Genomic DNA, 18,344 nt, shown 5'->3' with positions numbered 1-18,344 from the left:
GAACACAAATTTGTTAGCAACTTATAACAGCACACAAGATTTATTTCCTTTTTTCCAGGCTGCAAACTATTTTTCAGCATAGTGCACAAGGTTACCTGAAATATGTCTAAGAGTGTAATTTCAAGTAAAAACACTCAAATAATCATGTCCAACACCCCTTTACACATTTATGCTCAATTTCTTCTGTGCCTTTCATGTGCTTACTCAGTTAACACTGAACAGACTAAAATGCACTTTCTTCTCCCGACTTCCTGAGGTACATATAGTGGCAAGACATTTAATTGTACATAAATCTGCACAAAATGAATTCACGGACAGTCTTAGCATATATACCCTCACATTTAGAGATGATACGCGTTTCCACAGAATTATTCATTCGCACAAATCAATACTGTATTAAACCTGCATTGATTTTCAGAGCATTTGTTTACTTGTTCAATTTGTTCTATTACCAAGAGCAAAAGGCACAGCCTATCAGTAGAGACATGTGTCGATATATAATAAATTAGCACCACCTACAGTTAGAATTGGAGTACTGCTTCAGCTATATAACCAATTTGGGACTGAATAAGCCACTTTAACCATCACCACAGTGAAGGGGGGAGGGGGGGGAGAACCAGAATGCAGCAACATGACCTTTGGTAAGAAAAAATTGACTTCAACTGTTTGACTGAGTAAATTTACTGTTGTAGAGGGAAAAACCTCCAGCACTTGACAATGTTTTCAGTATCACCATCAATCTGAATAATATTAAGTGCAGTAATGTACATAACTCTGTATATCAGCCATGTAAAGAATAAAATACAATGTAAAATGCTTTATTAAAAAATCCAGGCATTGTGATCATTGGGTCAACTTCTCTGTCATTATAAATCAAAAGAAAAACAAAATATATTAATCAAAATATAAAAATCAAATCATTTCTAATAATGTAAAAGATAAAAGGGAACAAAGTTGGTTCGAGACAAAAAATCAACATGATGTGACGCTGACCTCAAACTGGAATGCTGTATTAAGTATGAATGGTTTTTAAGCAATGCATGAACTGTGACAATGAGACTGGTCGGACAGTGGGAATTTGCAGGAAGTTCTGTAAAAAATTTAAAACATCTAATTTACAATATATTAAACATACCGCTGATTCATCCTTACACATATCACTATAATTCAGGTATTTCCATACACCCATTGTTGCCAAGTTATGACACAAGGCATATGATAATTTTTCACTATAAAAGATTTATATACAAGCTGTAACCATTGGTAATGAAACCAATACTGAGTAACAATATGACATTGCACTGTAGGTTCCAAGAAAATCTGTGTGTGTCTGTGCGTGTGTGTTCACATGTGCACGACTGAAAGAGAGAAACAACATGTTAATATGATACTGTGTTTATGTGTTTAAAAAATAGCGCAGTGTGCAATAGCAGCTCTGTGCATTGAGAGCAGACACAGGGATGTCTCATACGGCACACTCGCTCTCCGGCTCGGTATCGTTCTTGAGATTCGCTTCGGAAACAGCCTTTCCATTCACATTGTTCACCGCACCCTCCTCCTGTCCACAAGGCTTGGCTTTCTCCCGCAGCGCAAGTTTTTTGTGCCTTCTCACCAGACTCGCATAGAGAACTCCCCACAGCAAGATGGATGCAGAGTACAGGCCGTAGATCAGGCCCAGAAACGCATTTCTACAGGCACAGAGACGGGAAGGTGGTCCAAGACAGCATCACTAACCAGTCCCACAAGAGACATATTTTGGCCTCATATAAGAAAGGATTTGTACAATAATACTATAAAAGCCCATACATCATAGGGTATATATTCAACACTAGTACCAGTGCCATATAACTTAGATCCCTAGGTTTATTAAATATTCTGTAATACGTATTAAGACGAGAGTTACCTGAACGCATCAGAGTCATACAGTCTACAAGCTCCTTGACCACCACATCGTTTGGAACCCCACTTCAGGCATGTCCTGTCAATCATTGCCCCAAAATATATCGGAGCCGGAATCCCACCTATGACACGTTCCGAACAGTCAGCATTGAGGCACAAAGGTGGATTACCCACAAAGAGAATAAACAATCTCTTAGAACAGGAGAATTAAGGTTTGATCTCCTTTCACAACAGGACTTTATTCAGTTCTTACCCAAGGTTCTGACAATCAAGATGTGCATGCCGATGGCCAGTGCTTTCAGTTCTGGTGGAATGGATCTGAACACAAAACAAGTTCTGATCGTGAATATTGATATTCCATGTCCTGATAAATTTTTAAAAATCCATTACAGCATATTTCAGAATATCATGCAATTGTTCAGTGTTCAATTCTAGTACACAGTGACATACAGGAGGCTACTTATCTGATAATTCAGTGAAAACAGAATTAAGTTGAGCAAGTTGACCTCCACAGTCGTGCAGGATATTACCTGAAAAGGACGATGTAACCGGGTGTGGCCCCTAGGGCAGATATAAAGGCCCCCACCACTGACACCGCCATGTAGTATCGGAACATGCTGTCACAGTTCTGGCGGGAACACTGTCCCAGGACTACAGAGTAGTTGGCAGAGAGGACAGGCCATGTTTCGACACAGGAGCAGTTGTGGAAACCCTGGAAGACAAGGAAGAATGAACACAGAAAGGAACAGAGACGATTAATCAAATACATTAAGCATTATACTGAGAAGCAGAACAAAATGATTAAACAAACACCTGAAGGAATGTTCTCATAACCAGAACAGACATGATTTAACACAAAGGAAATACAGAAAAGATAAAAACAGAACAGACATGACTAATCAAGCAAGACAGGGTACCAAAGTGGAACAGTGGTCAGAGCAGCAATGTGAAGCAATAGTTAGAATCATTGTGTGACACATGGGACAGGTGTGGAACAGTGGTTAGAGCAGCAGCCATCAATTCAACAAAAGCAATAGATGAAATGTGTCTGAAACAATTTATTTAATGAAAAATGAGCCAAATGCATTAGGCTCTAGTGTTAGAGTCATCAGGCTTCATTCACAAAACTTTCCTTAATTTTTTCTTAATAAAGGCTCCTATGAAAACCCATCATGGGATTCATGAAATGTGCAGACCTTGGGTCTGATTGTAGAGATGGTTCTGTGAAAGTGGTATGAGCAGAAGGTACGAAGTTGAGTTGAGGCTGCCTAATAAAAAGCTAAAATAAACGTACATCATAATAGAAAGACGAACTCACCATGCCTTTACCCAAACCGCTGGAGGTTTGGCACCCAGCAAGACAAGGGGAAGCATAAGTAATGCCAGTGGACGAGCACACGGGATCCCAATGTTTCAGTGAACACGAGCATCCCATGTTGCACTGGGACAGCAAGCTCTCCTGTAGGTATGACACTTGTTTTACCCTGTCAGACAGAATATTTAAACTCAGTTACCATAAACATACTACTGTAATTACCTAAAAATAATTCAAAATTAATAGTTCAAATTAATTAAAAGAAACATTTATCAGTGGTCATTTATGAATAGTCAGAAAAGTAGTACGATAAACTACTGTCACCAATGACTATTACAGTATTGGTAGGTTAATATACAGTACAGGCCAAAACGATCAAAGATAGATAAAATTTCTGTCAATTTATTGTACTAATCAGATATTGTGCCAAGAATGCCTTCTGTCTAATTTTGATAGATTCTTTCATTTTTATTAATGAAAAGCCTGATTTCTTTTCTTTCAATAAATGCACTTGTTGCATCGGTAAAAGAGAGAAAGTAGTAGAGCAGAGCAAAGTACATTTACCCCTCATAAGTCACAGTTAGTCCAGCCACCTGTGCATTGTCACACTGTAGGAAGTACTGCATGAGGAGGCAAATAAAAGAACAGACCGAGGCACTGAAGGACATCCTTGCAGCCCCCAAAACATTCAGCTTAAACCTCTTCATCACAAACCCTCCAGTAATGATTCCTAGGGCCACTGCAGGTAGATTCATAATGCCTGGCAAGAGACAAACATGAGTAAATGCATAATGCCTGCCAAGACACAAACATGGTTAGATTCAAAATACGTGCCAAGAGGCCCACATATGTTGCTTAATAATGGAAAACAGGACATGATAAAATGCCTCAACTCACTATGGCTTTATAAAGTTGTAAAGTCGTTCTCTTAATAAGCATTTAAAAAAAAAGCATTCCCCATCTACAGCAAAATCCAAAAACTGCTACATTTATACTGACTCTCCCCAATACCTGCTGTGACTGAGGTAAACAAAGTGGCAGAAAATATGCAGGCACTGATTATGTCCATGCAGTAAAATGAGACAGAGCTCTGCTTCCAGTGGTTATTATGATAAGACGGTGTTTGAGCATTCAAGATATTACTCTCAGTACCAACGTAAATTTTTAGGCTGTACCAAATGAACTACTATTCAATTAGTCACAGTCACAGGTTTTTACGCAGATGGTGTAAAATAATTACCATATTTGCCTACCAGCAAAATAACTTTCACAAGAGGAAAACTGATCACAACCTTAATGTTTGATTCTCCTAAGGCATGCATACATTGTATCATTTTAACTAAATTAATGCTCAAAACTGATCAGCAATGCAATGAAGTGGTCTCCTAATGATCCTTGCAAACAGCTAAAAGCAACTACTGTTAAAATGGTTCAAAGATCTAAACCAACAACAGTGGAAGGTAAGCAAGGCAACAGTGATCTACCAGTGGGGAGAAATTCAATGGTATATAGGAGTTATTTTCCTTATTAGCTTCGCTTTAAGCTGCATATGGGAATTGGTTTATACACCTGTTGGGACTAATAGCAGCAGCAATTGCTGTAGTTTGGTTGGGGCTATGCATGAGCCCGGAACAACTCTGGCGAATAAAATTCAACCCCATGAGAGACCGCGAGACGCTGTTTTGCATTCCGCAGTTGATTGCAAGAGATCTCTTGCACTGGTGAAAAATCAAGACGCTGAGTGTCGGTGTGCTGATAGGGCACCATCTTGTCTCATGTTCCTTTGTACACAGACACCTTGACTAAGGGGTGGGGTGCGGTCTGCAATGGTATGATGGCGAGCGGGTTTTGGGACCCTCCTCTGCCTCCTATCAATGTGCTGGAGCAGGGTGGCTTGCGTTACAACAATGTGCACCCTATCTTCAGGGCAAACACTTTCTAATCAGGAGAAACAACAAAGCAGCAGTTGCTAGTATTTGGTTTACGATGGCATCAGCTGACTACACTGGCCCATCACTGCCCCGAGGACTTCCTTTATGCCTTTCCTTCCTTTGACTTGATACTGCAGGTGCTAACCACGGCGAGAGTGGAGAAACAAGCCCTCATTTTGATCGGGCCAGATTGGCTTCACAAACAGTGGATGGCTGACATAGCCCTGCTGCTGACCGGGGCCATGTGTTGGCTTCCGGGACCTGCACAGGGGGTGAGGAAAGTTTTTCTCCCCCACCCACAGAGGTAACGCCTCAGACCTGGCCCATTAGATGCGAGCTCGTGAGGATGGGGTTGAGCAGGGCAGCGATAAACGCTATCCAGCATTCTCACACTACCTTGACTATGGTGGCGTATAAGGGTAGATGGGAGACGTTCAAAGCTTGCCATCCGGAATGCACTCAGGACCCCCTAGCATTTCCTGTATCTCTAGTATTAAATTTTGTGCAGAGTGCAGAGCCTACTAGATAAGAGCCTCTGTCTGCAATTTCTGCATGCCATACTGGTTACAGTATACTGGTTATACGGTTTCTGTCCACCCCCTGGTAAAACATTTTCTCTAGGCCGTCCGGCGCATGAAACTTGTTGCCCCGCCTCGTGCTCCGCAGTGGGACATAGCGGTGGTATTGAAAGCTTTGTGCAGCCCTCCTTTCGAACCGCTGGAGAGTGTAGATGAAGGGCTTTGTTTCTAAAGGTGGTGCTGCTTACTGCGCTAGTTTCCGCTAAGCTAGTAAGTGATTTATGCACCTTGTCTGTGAACCCGAACGGTCTGCTTTCCTTTTCATGATCAGACAGAATTGTGCTGTGACCAAACCCTGTGTTTATCCCTAAGCTTATCGCCACATACTTTTGCTCATGTATTTTGGGCCTGGTGGCATTTAAGCCCCCTCCTCACGACAATGAGGAAGATGCTGTGCTTCATAAACTCGGCCCAGTGCATGCTCTGTCGATATATGTTCAACTTTCACAGCCTACACTACAATCAGATCAGCTGTTTGTGTGTCATTGTACTGCTGCCCAAATTAAGTCACAAAAGCACATCTTTGCCCTGATTGGCCATGAAGATGGCATTAAGTAATATCGTTTTCAGTCACAAGATTGGATGAAATCCAATTATCATATGCAGTTTAAGGCTAGCTAATAACTCATAGAACAACAGGCACTTGTACCCTGGAGTTTATGACCAAAGCAGCACTATCTCTGGGAACAGTTCAGAATACTTTGACTGCAGTCAGTTGAAATGACTCAAGTTGAAAAGAAAGAATTGTGTATTGATACTGCTAGAGGTGAAATCTTGCTGGTCAAACAGAGATAAGAAAGAACCAACCTATTAAGAAGATGGCCTTGGAGGGAGACTGGCCATAGACTTGCTCCATAAATTTAGGTTTAAAGGTGATCATTCCAATGAAGCCATTGACTTGCGCAAGGGACGTGAAAATTATCAGCAGGTAAACTGTGTTTCTAAACAGTCTCTTCAAAGATGTCACAAAACCTAGAAAATAAGAAGACATATTAATTTAGTTAGTGCTGAAATCATAGCAGAAAATATAAGAACAACATGTCTTGTTATCTTCTGTCTGATAAGGGCTGGATGAGTCAGACAGCAATATATGTCACAGACCAGAATCTTCTGTTCCTACAGGTCTTGAGCAAAAAGCAAAAAGTATACAGAAGGATGGTGGGAAACTAATACCTACCTGCATTTACTATGCTCAAAAAAGTGTATACAAATACTTAAACTTAATGTGAACTGTAAGGAAATTCAACACAGTTCCGATCTTGATGAAGAGTGACAGTTTTTAAATATGATCTAGTAAAGCCTTCACGCAGGACTGCCTCAAATGGTCAATTCAACCTCGTTATCAGGAATGAATGGTCTTAAATACCCTTTTCCAGACATTCAATTCAGAGGCGGGAAGCAGAAATCCATATTCTAAATAATGCGATTTTACTTAAGGAAGCCAGTGTCTGGCTTCCCTAAATCAAACAATTGGTCAATCAATAGGGAGTCAGATGTTCCAGTTTCCAGAGGAAAAGTTAGGAAACTGTAGATGGCAGTGTTAATCAAGTCTCCTTGTTTGCAATCGTTCTTTCACAACTCCATGTCGCTATTGTATAATTGAGTACTATGCAGATCAGTAGCGAGGAGGTGTCGCTTATACTTGTAACCTGCATTGTCTTTATGGTAAGTTGACCAAAACTATCTGGGCGACAGGCATGGTTTAACAGTGTTTGAGGATCGAGTCTGTAAGGATTTAGATTTGGTGGCAGGGAGGAAAACAAGTTTCTGACTCCACTAACTTTGAAACCTGTAACGTGGATGTTTGTGTGAATTCAGGTTTGTATATACGTACGTTGACTGGGGCGTGTTGAAATAATGGGTGACAAAACTCTGTACCCCGGAGAGCAAGGCTATCTACTGCTGCCAGGCATTCGTCTAATTGTTCTGACACTACGGACTTTTATCCTAGCAGCTATGAAGAAGCTTAAAAATATGTATGCCCAAGCACCGAAACTAACAGCTGTCCCAGGGAGCCCTAACTAAAGTTACTTCAGCTGGTCAGTGAGATTATCTGAATGTCGCAGACCATGACACCTGGGCACTGATTCAAACAGCTATCCTGGAGCAGCTGTACATCCAGCTAGTGAACGCATAAAAATGCCAAGGAAGTAACCCATTTACTGCGTTACCCCAAAACTGCATGAGAGACCAATACACTGACGGATCCGCGCAGAGATGCACAGTCCAGACAACGCATATGCAAACCACATACTTAAGATGCACTGAAAAAGGGAAAACGGGGGGAAAACAACATTGTATAGACTTGCATTTACATGCAAATACATATAACGCGTTCTACCAGTCCATAATGTTGGTACTGGTCAGCCAGGTTCTCATGTGAAACTGTTCTCGTTCCTCCAGGCCATGAGCGTTGGTGGGGTAAAAAGGTTGCAAGACTGTCCCATAGCCTGGAGGTTTTTGTTATATTGTCTTTCAAGACGCTGTTAACAGCCTGTGACATTTACGACTCTGCCAGTGTGTGGGCAATGGAATGGTTAAAGTCCACATTGAGGCGAAAAAGCGAAATTTGGTTAGAAGTCAAAATTGCACCGTACAAGTGAATAGTCTTACACAACACTAAGTATAAGCTCTTCTGCTTTATACTGAACTTTTTTCTAACCATAATACAATCTTGGGGTCTTTTATATTCTTCATATTACAGTACCTCTAAACTGTATAAACTTCACTAGCATGTACCTCTACCTGCACTGGCATGCAAAATACCCATATTACTTCATTACAATGTCTTTCATATGCACTTCACTATGCTGATGAGGTACAGATCTGTTTCAGGCAGAACAGGGGTTTACAGTAGGGGATGTTGCTAAAGCTGTGCGATTATTTTCAAATACACAATAAAATTTAAAAGTTTGATAATACTTGCCTTCTGTTCGTGCAACATGCAGGGAAAAACATACTCTGGTCACCACAGCTAATAACAAAATTTTAAATCTTGCATGCACAGTAGCTATATATGTTCCTTGGGACAAGCAGTAAAGTGAACAAAAGGAACAGTCCAAAAATCTACAAACAGTGATTGGCTGGTTACAGTTGTAAAAATATGAATTGCTTCTGCAGTTTTGATGTGCTATGCTAACAAAATGTAATGGGAGCAATGAATAGCAGCAAGAGAAATTCTTAGTACCTTTAGCATGCTCCGACAAGGTACCAGGTTGTGGTGTTTCAGAAGGCGAGGAAGTCTCCGGAAGGAAGTGGTCCTGTTCACTTGGTGAATCATCAGTGCTCTGGGCCTTTTGCTCATCTTGCTTTTTGAGAGACTTGGGCAGGAACCAGAATGGAATCGCAGCCAGGAGCATCAAAGCTCCAGTAACCAGGAAACCAAGCCACCAGGCCCCAACCCAGCGCGAATCTTTGTGAGTGATGGACACGGTGTCTGTAGGGAGCATGTAGAGGTGAGGTCTGTGGGACGTGTTCTGCATGATTCTATACCACTTCAAGACAGAACTGCAATATCAAGGGCTTTCTATATTTTGAAAGAAGTAGAAAGGTCAAAATTGAGTGAAACATTATAGGTCAGGATTTATACTAGCATCATTAGGTAATATGTCAATAGTGCTGATAAATCAGCTTTCAGTGTAGTTTCTGACTATAATCAATCTCTACACTTTGTCATGGCGACAGAAAGCACTTTAGTCAACTGCAATACCATAAGTCATAACACCTAGGTATTAAAAATAAAATATAAAAATAAAAAATCTAAATGCTTCTGCACACAAAATGCACATGGTCCCCAACAATGAAAAACGCATATATACAATACAAAAAATTGGGCATTGCATATAAGAATTTGATTAACTCCTCCAGATTTGCTTGCAGGCAAGCTACAGAGTCTAAATAAACCTACCTAGTCATCTAACTGCAATAGTTCTGTAGCTAACTAGCTATTTACTGGCCAATTAAAAACCATTCCCTTGACTAATGACAGTGGATTGTAAATAATATAATTTTTATGATATTTAAAAAAGTATACTTTATCATATTTTGAATAACAATATAAAATACAGCTACAGTGGCTCGTAATGGATACTTTTAGCTGGCTACCTAATCCGCTGTAGGTTTGAGACTAGCAGTAAGTGAACAAGATCCCAATATATAATTGCTATTTAAGCAAAATTGTCAAGGGGTAGTGCAATACTACAGAGTAATTTTGTGTAACCTATCTTACATGATTTGCTGTTTTATACTGCTTATACTGCCACTATTCAATGTTTTTGCATATACTCTCCCACAGTTTACAGAAGCCCCTTACCTACATTACAATTAGAGCCCGACCGATATATCGGCCAAACCGATATATCGGTCGGGCTCTAATTGTAATGTAGGTAAGGGTAAGGGGCTTCTGTAAACTGTGGGAGAGTATATGCAAAAACATTGAATAGTGGCAGTATAAGCAGTATAAAACAGCAAATCATGTAAGATAGGTTACACAAAATTACTCTGTAGTATTGCACTACCCCTTGACAATTTTGCTTAAATAGCAATTATATATTGGGATCTTGTTCACTTACTGCTAGTCTCAAACCTACAGCGGATTAGGTAGCCAGCTAAAAGTATCCATTACGAGCCACTGTAGCTGTATTTTATATTGTTATTCAAAATATGATAAAGTATACTTTTTTAAATATCATAAAAATTATATTATTTACAATCCACTGTCATTATTTGACTTTTTTGACGACATCGGGATCGGCAGTTATGCCGCCGATGTGTCCCGATATTTAAGTATAATAAACAAAAAAACAATGATTATTTATCTGTACTTGTCTGTTCGAACGTTGTAATTGCTATTTACTAGAATTATCCAGTAGAGGAAGCTCTAATACAAGTGTGAACTGCAGCAGCTGACGCGCTACTTCTCTAACCACTTTGCCACTCGTGCCTCATCCAATATTCTCCACTGCAAGACTTGTCTGCACAGATTCGATTGCCGCAATAAAGGTATGCATATTTAGTGAAAGTTTTTAATTAAATGCGTTTATACGACCACTATGTTTATCAATCCTCATTATCAAGCGAGCGAGCGAGCGAACATATTTGGTTCACTTTAGCAAGCTAGCTGGCTAGCAAGCCTTTATGAAGTGGCAGTGAGCACATAAGCAGCGTAGGATCTGCATTTCCAGAGGACATCGCTGTATTCTCAAATAAATAACCAGCCAAAATAAAATGGTGATTGAATGCATCACACATTTGTTTTTTTATCTGAGATAATGACATTAGCTACTATATGATGCTGTGTCAATAGCTAACGCGTTATTGCAAGCATGTCTAGTCACGCATCGTCGTAGCAAGCTAACCAGACAGTAAAAACGCAGATAAAACACTTCTAACATGGATCATTTTAAGCCATGTTATCTAGCTTTGTCATGATAACATGAGAGAAGGATTGCTGTTGGAGAAGTGAATCAACCAACAGTTAGCGCGGGTAACCTGCATGAAAGTGCATTGTAGTTTTTTTCACATATTTCATCCAGTCAATTTAATTTCATCTAACGTTACACTTGATTCACTCTTTAGCTCCGCTAGATAATGTCTTACTCTTTGAGATCATGTAGTAGGAATAAAATAAGAAAATATAATGCACTGAGAATAGATACTAAGAAATTACAAATTAATAACACCAACAACGATAATAATAATATTCATAAAAATACATGTTTGAAACGGGAAAACAGATTTTTTTAAATAAAGTATTTTTAATTTAATATCATCTTTTACTTTTTTTTTTAATCTAAAAAGTTCTTTGTGTGTTTATTTTTATTTGTTTGCTTAAGTTAAATGTTCTCAAATATAGAAACATTTGATAAAATATAAGTTTTTCAAATTGATTTGAAAATGTTGCACTTTTTGACAAAATATCGGTCAAAACATCGGTAATCAGTGGGCTAGGACTCTCCAAAATCGGGATCGGCATCAGACCCAAAAATCTGGCATCGGTCGGGCTCTAATTACAATTAGACATTTTGAAAGATTACGCAATATGCAAAATCACAAGATTTGGAAATCTGGAATCTGCCAATATAAATCAGGTGAGAGAACAGTGACAAAGTCTGGCCTTGAACCTACTGCTATCATTGCTCACATGCAAACAGATTATAGATTGCAATCCAAACAACACTGGGGTCAATCAAGGCTGAATTAAACGGTCATTCTGGAAATTCCTAATTTGCTCAGAGAACAACTGCAATGACCAAAAGTAAGAAAGCACAAATCAATGACCTGATTATGGACATAAAGAAAGTATGACCTGGACTTTAACAAGACACATGACAAATGCACATACTGTAGCAAAGTGAAAAAAATATTTTCACTGGATGTATCCAAATGTAATAGGGGGGTTCAGGACCTCCTGCTAATTTGCTTTATTTTTGAGTTCATGAAAATCCATTGCAAAATTTATCAAATGTTATAAAATATTTTTTATAAAAGCTGTAGAAGCTAAAAACACAATTCCTTACAACTAGTAACTTAAAGGAAAACTCCAGGCCAAAGCCTTTAGATTGTAAATGTGTCGCAGCAATGTGAAATTCACTCCAGGGCTTATTATCTCGTAGTTGTAAAAAATTGCACTTTGTTGCTACTTTACATTTTTTCGAAGGCATCTATCCCGTCAGGCTTCTTCTGGATTGGCTCCAGTGTGTTATTTTCTTATATTATCTAGAACTACTTTTGCCACGCTCCTTCATGATAAGGGGCATGGTGTACACAGCCAGCTAGATAAACATTAACATTAGCTAGCAAGCTAGTGGTACTTGGCTAAAAGACAAAAAGCAAAGTCGGAGATCTTGACCATGTCTGAAATCCCTTATGTAGCCACACGGTCACATTCGGTGGGATGTAAAATGTTGCACACTGTAACCTGGCTCAATTTTAGCAAATTTAGAATCACCAAGTGTCGAAAAAAAGGAACTCAATTTTCAAATTGTAATCACTTTTTTTTAATGAAGAAATTAATCTAAAAAATAGTCATCGCTATTTGTAAGTGTAACGCTATGCGTTAAAGCAAAGCCGAAAAATGATATATTATGTTAAATGTAAAAGTGAAATATAAATGTAAATATTTGGAAAATATGCTAAATAGTGATGCTCCTTATGTGCAACGTCAGTTATTTGTATGTAGGGGGGCAGTCTCAACCACGCCGATACAAATACAGTTAGCAGCATCTGAATCAGATGCCTCAAAATCAGTATTGCGAAATCTGCTTATAATACGTGACCTTGGCCTTGTTTTTTTCCCCCCTGAAGTCACTTTTTAAAAAATCTGAAGTTGTGGTTTTATGCAATTCAGTTACCTAAATCCACGGTACCGATGTCCACATAGAGTTTGGCACAGTAGGATCCCAGCATAAATCCAACCATGGGCCCTAAAATGCCCACGGTTTGTATACAAGCTGCAGAGGAAAGATGAGACATTACATCACTGTGGATCAGTCCATATTTACACAGCTTGCAGTGAAGAGGACAGGCAGGACTGTACTACATCGACAGTACTTTACACTACATAACTGAGGATCTGGCCTGATACTGCATATAAAAGGCTGTGCCGAAGAGAACAGACAGCAAAGGTGGTTACACGCACATCTGAAGAAACCATACTAGGCAGCTGCAGGACCAAGTAATATCCAGAATTAAAGAAAAAATGTTGAGCACTGATCGCCCGTGTTTTCATGCATTATTTAGCACCCGCAGCAACATTTCAAGGCCATTTGCTCTTCAGACTACAAGACTGATGCTAAATGCTAAAAGCGTGGAATCTGGATCCATCAGTGTGCAAATCTTTTCTTTAATTAAGGAGAGAACAGACATTACCACATCAATGTGGATCAAGAAACACAAGCACTTCAGAGATGCTTGATAGGCAATGATTTTATTTAATGAGTTTCAGGCACATTTGAGACCTCTCTCCACTTGTCAGCGAGTATATTTCACTTTCCACTGTGAAACGGTTTTCTCACTCACCCAGGTAAAAAGCGGTGTTCTCCTCCTTTGCAAAGTCGTCCAGGTAGGACAGGCCTAGAGGTGTGACGGGGGTCTCTCCAATTCCACGCAGCATGTTTCCCAGGAACACGTAGATCCACATCATGGAGCCGGCCTCTTTCTCACACGCTACAGGAGCCAAGCCCATTAGTCTGTCATGACCCAGCAAGTCATACAATCGCAGGCACCACAGCTTCTCAAGGGTATCATTTGAAAAGCAAAGGGCAAACACTTTGACCCATTTTGGTCTAAATTGAAATATTAATCAATCATGCCTGGTGCTACCTTCGAGTATTGTGCTAAATGGCATACACATCTCCTCTTCTGTTTTGGTCTAGTGCACATATCGTATTGCAATCGTCAGGTTCACGCATGCTGATCTCAATATTAATCCTCCATCGACTACACTGTCATGGGTACTGCTTTCTCTGGACTAAGTAAAAGGTAAAAATGACGTCCTCACAAGATCAGGCTCTCTCTAAGTCATAAGTATCATTTCCTTCTTTCTGTTGGTTGGTTGGTTGTTCTGTACCTGCCATACTCTTTGCTGAGATTTCATCATTCTTTAGCACATGGCTCTGATTGGCCAGGCATGGAAGGGCGCTCTCAGTTGAATTGGTGTCTTGGGGCTGTGAAACAGTTGTTTCGTACTGGTACCTATGTGAGAGCAGTCACTGGTAAGTGCAATGCAAGGGCAGACAGTAGGTTTCATAAAGGTGATAGCCAATAATAATCAAGTATGCATCAGATTTTGGTTAATCACTTTCATATCTCAGCCGGTATAAATGTAATGGATGTACTGCATACTGTGCAGGATTTTCACTTTGAAAACATTATAAAACAGCCATGCCAAGGCAGTGTCTATACTCTTACTGTACTCTTGCCAAATTTGTGAACCTTTACCTGTGTTATTCTAAAATGTGTTAGAGACATTTGGCACTCTTTTCTGTACGGGGAGGGGTGGGTGTGGCTAAAAATACAGAGCCTGTGGTTTGAGGTCAGATTTCAGCTGTGTTTGTTGCTAGCTAGATAGATACAGCCCAGATACGACAAATGTATCCCTCCAGCCCAAAAGGCAATCTACTGCATTAAGCACAATACCTTCAGGAATTCTTACAAGGCACATTCACATGAGGTGCAGATGTAGGTGTAGTGCGGGTTAGACTCACTGGCCCTGAAAGAAGTGAGGTAGAGCAGTACAGAATGCTCCAGCTGCCATGATTAGACATCCGGCTGCAATCAGTCGTGGGCGGTGTAGCTTTGCACCAAAGTAACTGATGAATGCAATGACCAACAGGTTCCCTGAGAAGCAAGGTATGAAACAGAACACTGAAACCACGGGTGGCAATGGAAACATCACAGGAGTTCACACTAGAAAAAGAGAGAAAATTCCATTCCAAATTCCATTAGTACATTACTGTACTAATAGGTGAAAGGTAAGCAATGCAAGTCACCCCTGGATAAAGGCCTTAGAATTTCATTAGACAGTGCATCAATGGTTCACTGTTGCAATTGCTCAAGCTTGAATAACCTCACCCATCTCAAAGCTTCCATCGATTACTCCAATCATGGAGCTGGGGATGTCAAAGCGCCTCTCTATCTGAGTAATGGAACTCTTCATGTAACTCCCCTGGAAGGCTTTAGCAAAGTAAACGAAGGACAGGGAGGCCAAGAACATCTGTAACAGAGGTCAACGCATTTAGGGGGTTACCTGCATTGATGATTTTCTTGTTTTCCATCAGCATGAAAATATTAGACTAGATCCAAAAACAATCACAACAAAGCTGAACAATAAGCTATTGTGCTTTATATCCATTGAAATATCATTTATATATGATATCATTTATATATAATCCAAAAAAATAAGTAAATTTACTTAAAGCCAGAGATACGGTTAGTGTTAGTGTTGGGAAACACTAAGGCTTGGGTATTAGCCTACATGTTCGGCAAAGGGTGTGGGGCAAAGTTTATAGGTAAAGGTTCAAGGAAAATATGAGGGACTGTACAATGTTTAAGAGATATGTGAAAGGGTTAGGGGTGATGGAAATGGGCAGGTCACCTTCAGTTTGGAGCAACAAGGCTCTGTTTTTTCCTTGACCTCTTCTTTCATGATGATCAGTGGCAGATGCTGTACCAAAACAAACACTTTGAGAAAAAAATATTTCCAGACAGGACCTGAGGAATTGGTTTATCTAAAACTCAAGCATTGTTATGTAGTATCACAGCACACTCAAGTAGCTCCACTCTCAACAGTTTAAATTTTTTTTACCATGATTAGAATATTTAAATTATTTTAATCAAGCTGTATTTTTGCTGACAAAATATGCATATTTTAAATTATTAATTGATTAGTTTAATTAAAAGCAAACCGCTTCTAAATCCAAGGTGTAAATTATCATAATGAAGATAGCTAAATAAGACATTAACTCCCAGGTAACAGTTACATTCACAATGCACTGTAGATATACTAATTTTGCTTTCTCATGACTGACAAATTTAGAACACTCTTTCCCTAGTAGTACTTCAAATCGTTTGACTGCTTAATAAATGTAATTGTTTCAGCAACATGCTTGGCACATTGGCATTGTGTTTCTTGCACTTGTTGGTAGCTTACTAATATTTCACAAATCAATAAGGATACAAAAAGAACCGTTGGGAAAGACATACGTTTTTTATAGTCAGCGGGAGAACCCAAAAAACTGACCGTTGTTTGGCAATTCCTACACAGTAAAAGGTCCAATGTTAATTTAGCTCTCAACTGATAACATTTGGTCCCACCATGGAATGTGGGAACAAAATGTTATCCTTTGATTGTTGAATTAATACTGCCTATTTTATTGTGTGGTCTTAATTTACAGTCCTAAAAGTACAGCGTCTGTGTAAACTACTTTGGTCTCCTTTGTATTGCACTGCTAATAAAAAAGACAATTACATATCTTTTAACGCATTATTTTCTTGCAAAGAAGATCGTATCATCCTCTGGACCCTTTACAACTGAATTATTAGATACAGCAATGAAACATCCCCAAGTGTCTTTTTAGGGACTCAAGAAATCAAGACACAGATTACTAACTATGCAAAGCGTAAAATCACACGCACGCACGCGCACACACTTAATTTATTAAAATTAATTAAAATTATTTTGAAAGCTTTAAGTGAAATTAATGGAATAGCCTACATTTTGCCAGAACTGCAGCAGATGTCCTCTTCAGATGGATTAGTAGGTTACTGGTGCTTTTCCAAACGGGACTTTGGTCATCGGAGATGTTATAAAATACCGTCTAATCAGTAACCTAGTACTTCTGTTGATTCTGTGAAAAGGTCCTGGAACAAACGTGAACATGGAGAACAGTTTACTTGCGGGTTATATCAATACGTTGGCATGCTTTCGCACCACCCTTCTGGTGAAAAGGCCTTACCCCGCCCTAAACACATTTGCACCTCCAAAAGAAAGGTGCATCGGATCATACAAACTGGGAAAGATCAGTGTCAGAACTGCTGATCAGTTCACTGCATCCGAATGTGAGCTAGGCGGCTGAAATTTATTTGAAAGTAGCCTGAAGTGAATCAGTCATCATTCTGAATAGCTACATTTCTGTTACTCACCTGGGACAGACTGAGGGGTAGGCTATTTAGCAAAATCAATTATTTCGTTTATTCTGGGTACTCCGTAAACCCAAAGAGACTGTTTTTTTGTTGTGCCGGTTTGACCACATAGCGTGACCCTTTGATTGCAACACTTTCTGTTCCTAAAGCAACACCTATGCTATTGATAAAATTGTCTGCCCTCCCTTATATCAGAACGAAGGTTATCTGATGAACACAATTTCTTTGCATTGTTAGGTGCCTCTCATATTGTTTGCAAGACAGCTTGATATAAAAAAAACCAACACATCTACGTTTGTGTTGTCCAACGTGATCCAATGTGATATGACCACGATGATGTCGATGGAGTGATAAAACGGCTTGCCATAGTATGGGACAGGCTAGCAAACAAAACTTCGTCGACTCGACTTCGCCACAGTATTGGAATCATGCCTCATCATTTCTTAACAGATTAGGGTTAAAAACGACGATTTCTGAATAAAGCCGTTTAAAGAGTTCACTTCGACCCAAGGGACTCACCCTATGGCACACCTAATTTAACACCTAGAGCAGTAGTTCCCAAACTTTCGTTCCAACCACAATCTCAATCCCATAATTTTAACAAGCTGCATATTTTTTTAATTAGGTGCTTTTCATGTTTAGAGGAATTATTTGTCCTCTTAAGACATTATTATGTCTGAAGTAGCTTTTCTTGCCACAAAGAATAAAATTCCCATGTTGATATTGTGTTACATTGTGGTTATTGTGTACTTGCTTAAAAAGAAGAAACTTTTTTGATCAAATGAAAGACAGAGATAAATCAGTAGGCTCCCAATTAAGTTATTGAACACATATTTAATTTCATAATTTCTTCCCTTAAACATAACACAATGCAGATTTTGCTCATTATCATTTGCCTTGTCTTTGAATTCATTATCGACCAGATGGTTAGTTTTAGTGGCCAGGTGTTCACACTTTCACTAATTAGGAGCCTATTGA

The 18,344-nt window shown here is 39.4% G+C and overlaps 1 protein-coding gene across 1 annotated transcript; it reads right to left on the bottom strand.

Moving 5' to 3' along the window:
- Positions 1–665: 665 nt before the first annotated feature.
- LOC118232605 (solute carrier organic anion transporter family member 1C1-like) lies at positions 666–17,867 on the bottom strand. Its single transcript, XM_035427663.1, has 16 exons — positions 17,367–17,867; positions 16,939–17,084; positions 15,820–15,888; positions 15,297–15,438; positions 14,930–15,062; positions 14,293–14,417; positions 13,743–13,889; positions 13,076–13,174; positions 8,911–9,159; positions 6,531–6,695; positions 3,779–3,974; positions 3,218–3,383; positions 2,430–2,611; positions 2,153–2,217; positions 1,904–2,021; positions 666–1,688 (listed from the first exon to the last, which is right to left on the bottom strand). The coding sequence occupies exons 3-16, from the start codon at positions 15,868–15,870 to the stop codon at positions 1,466–1,468; spliced, it is 2,061 nt and encodes a 686-aa protein (XP_035283554.1). The 5' UTR covers positions 15,871–15,888; positions 16,939–17,084; positions 17,367–17,867; the 3' UTR covers positions 666–1,465.
- Positions 17,868–18,344: the final 477 nt, after the last annotated feature.

The sequence above is a fragment of the Anguilla anguilla genome, chromosome 7, assembly GCF_013347855.1.
Source record: "Anguilla anguilla isolate fAngAng1 chromosome 7, fAngAng1.pri, whole genome shotgun sequence".
In the NCBI taxonomy this organism is placed as follows: Eukaryota; Metazoa; Chordata; class Actinopteri; order Anguilliformes; family Anguillidae; genus Anguilla; species Anguilla anguilla.
Note: the sequence above shows the minus strand (reverse complement) of the source record. Positions and strands in the feature narration are given on the sequence as shown.

Bases quoted from the DNA above. Each gene is read 5' to 3' on its own strand.
- LOC118232605 (XM_035427663.1), bottom strand. From the start codon at position 15,870: ATGAAAGAAGAGGTCAAGGAAAAAACAGAGCCTTGTTGCTCCAAACTG. The intron at 14,418-14,929 runs GTGAGTCTAACC...GCTCTCACATAG, and splicing joins CCTCACTTCTTTCAGGGCCA to GTACCAGTACGAAACAACTG. The intron at 2,218-2,429 runs GTAATATCCTGC...TTTTGTGTTCAG, and splicing joins GGTTACATCGTCCTTTTCAG to ATCCATTCCACCAGAACTGA.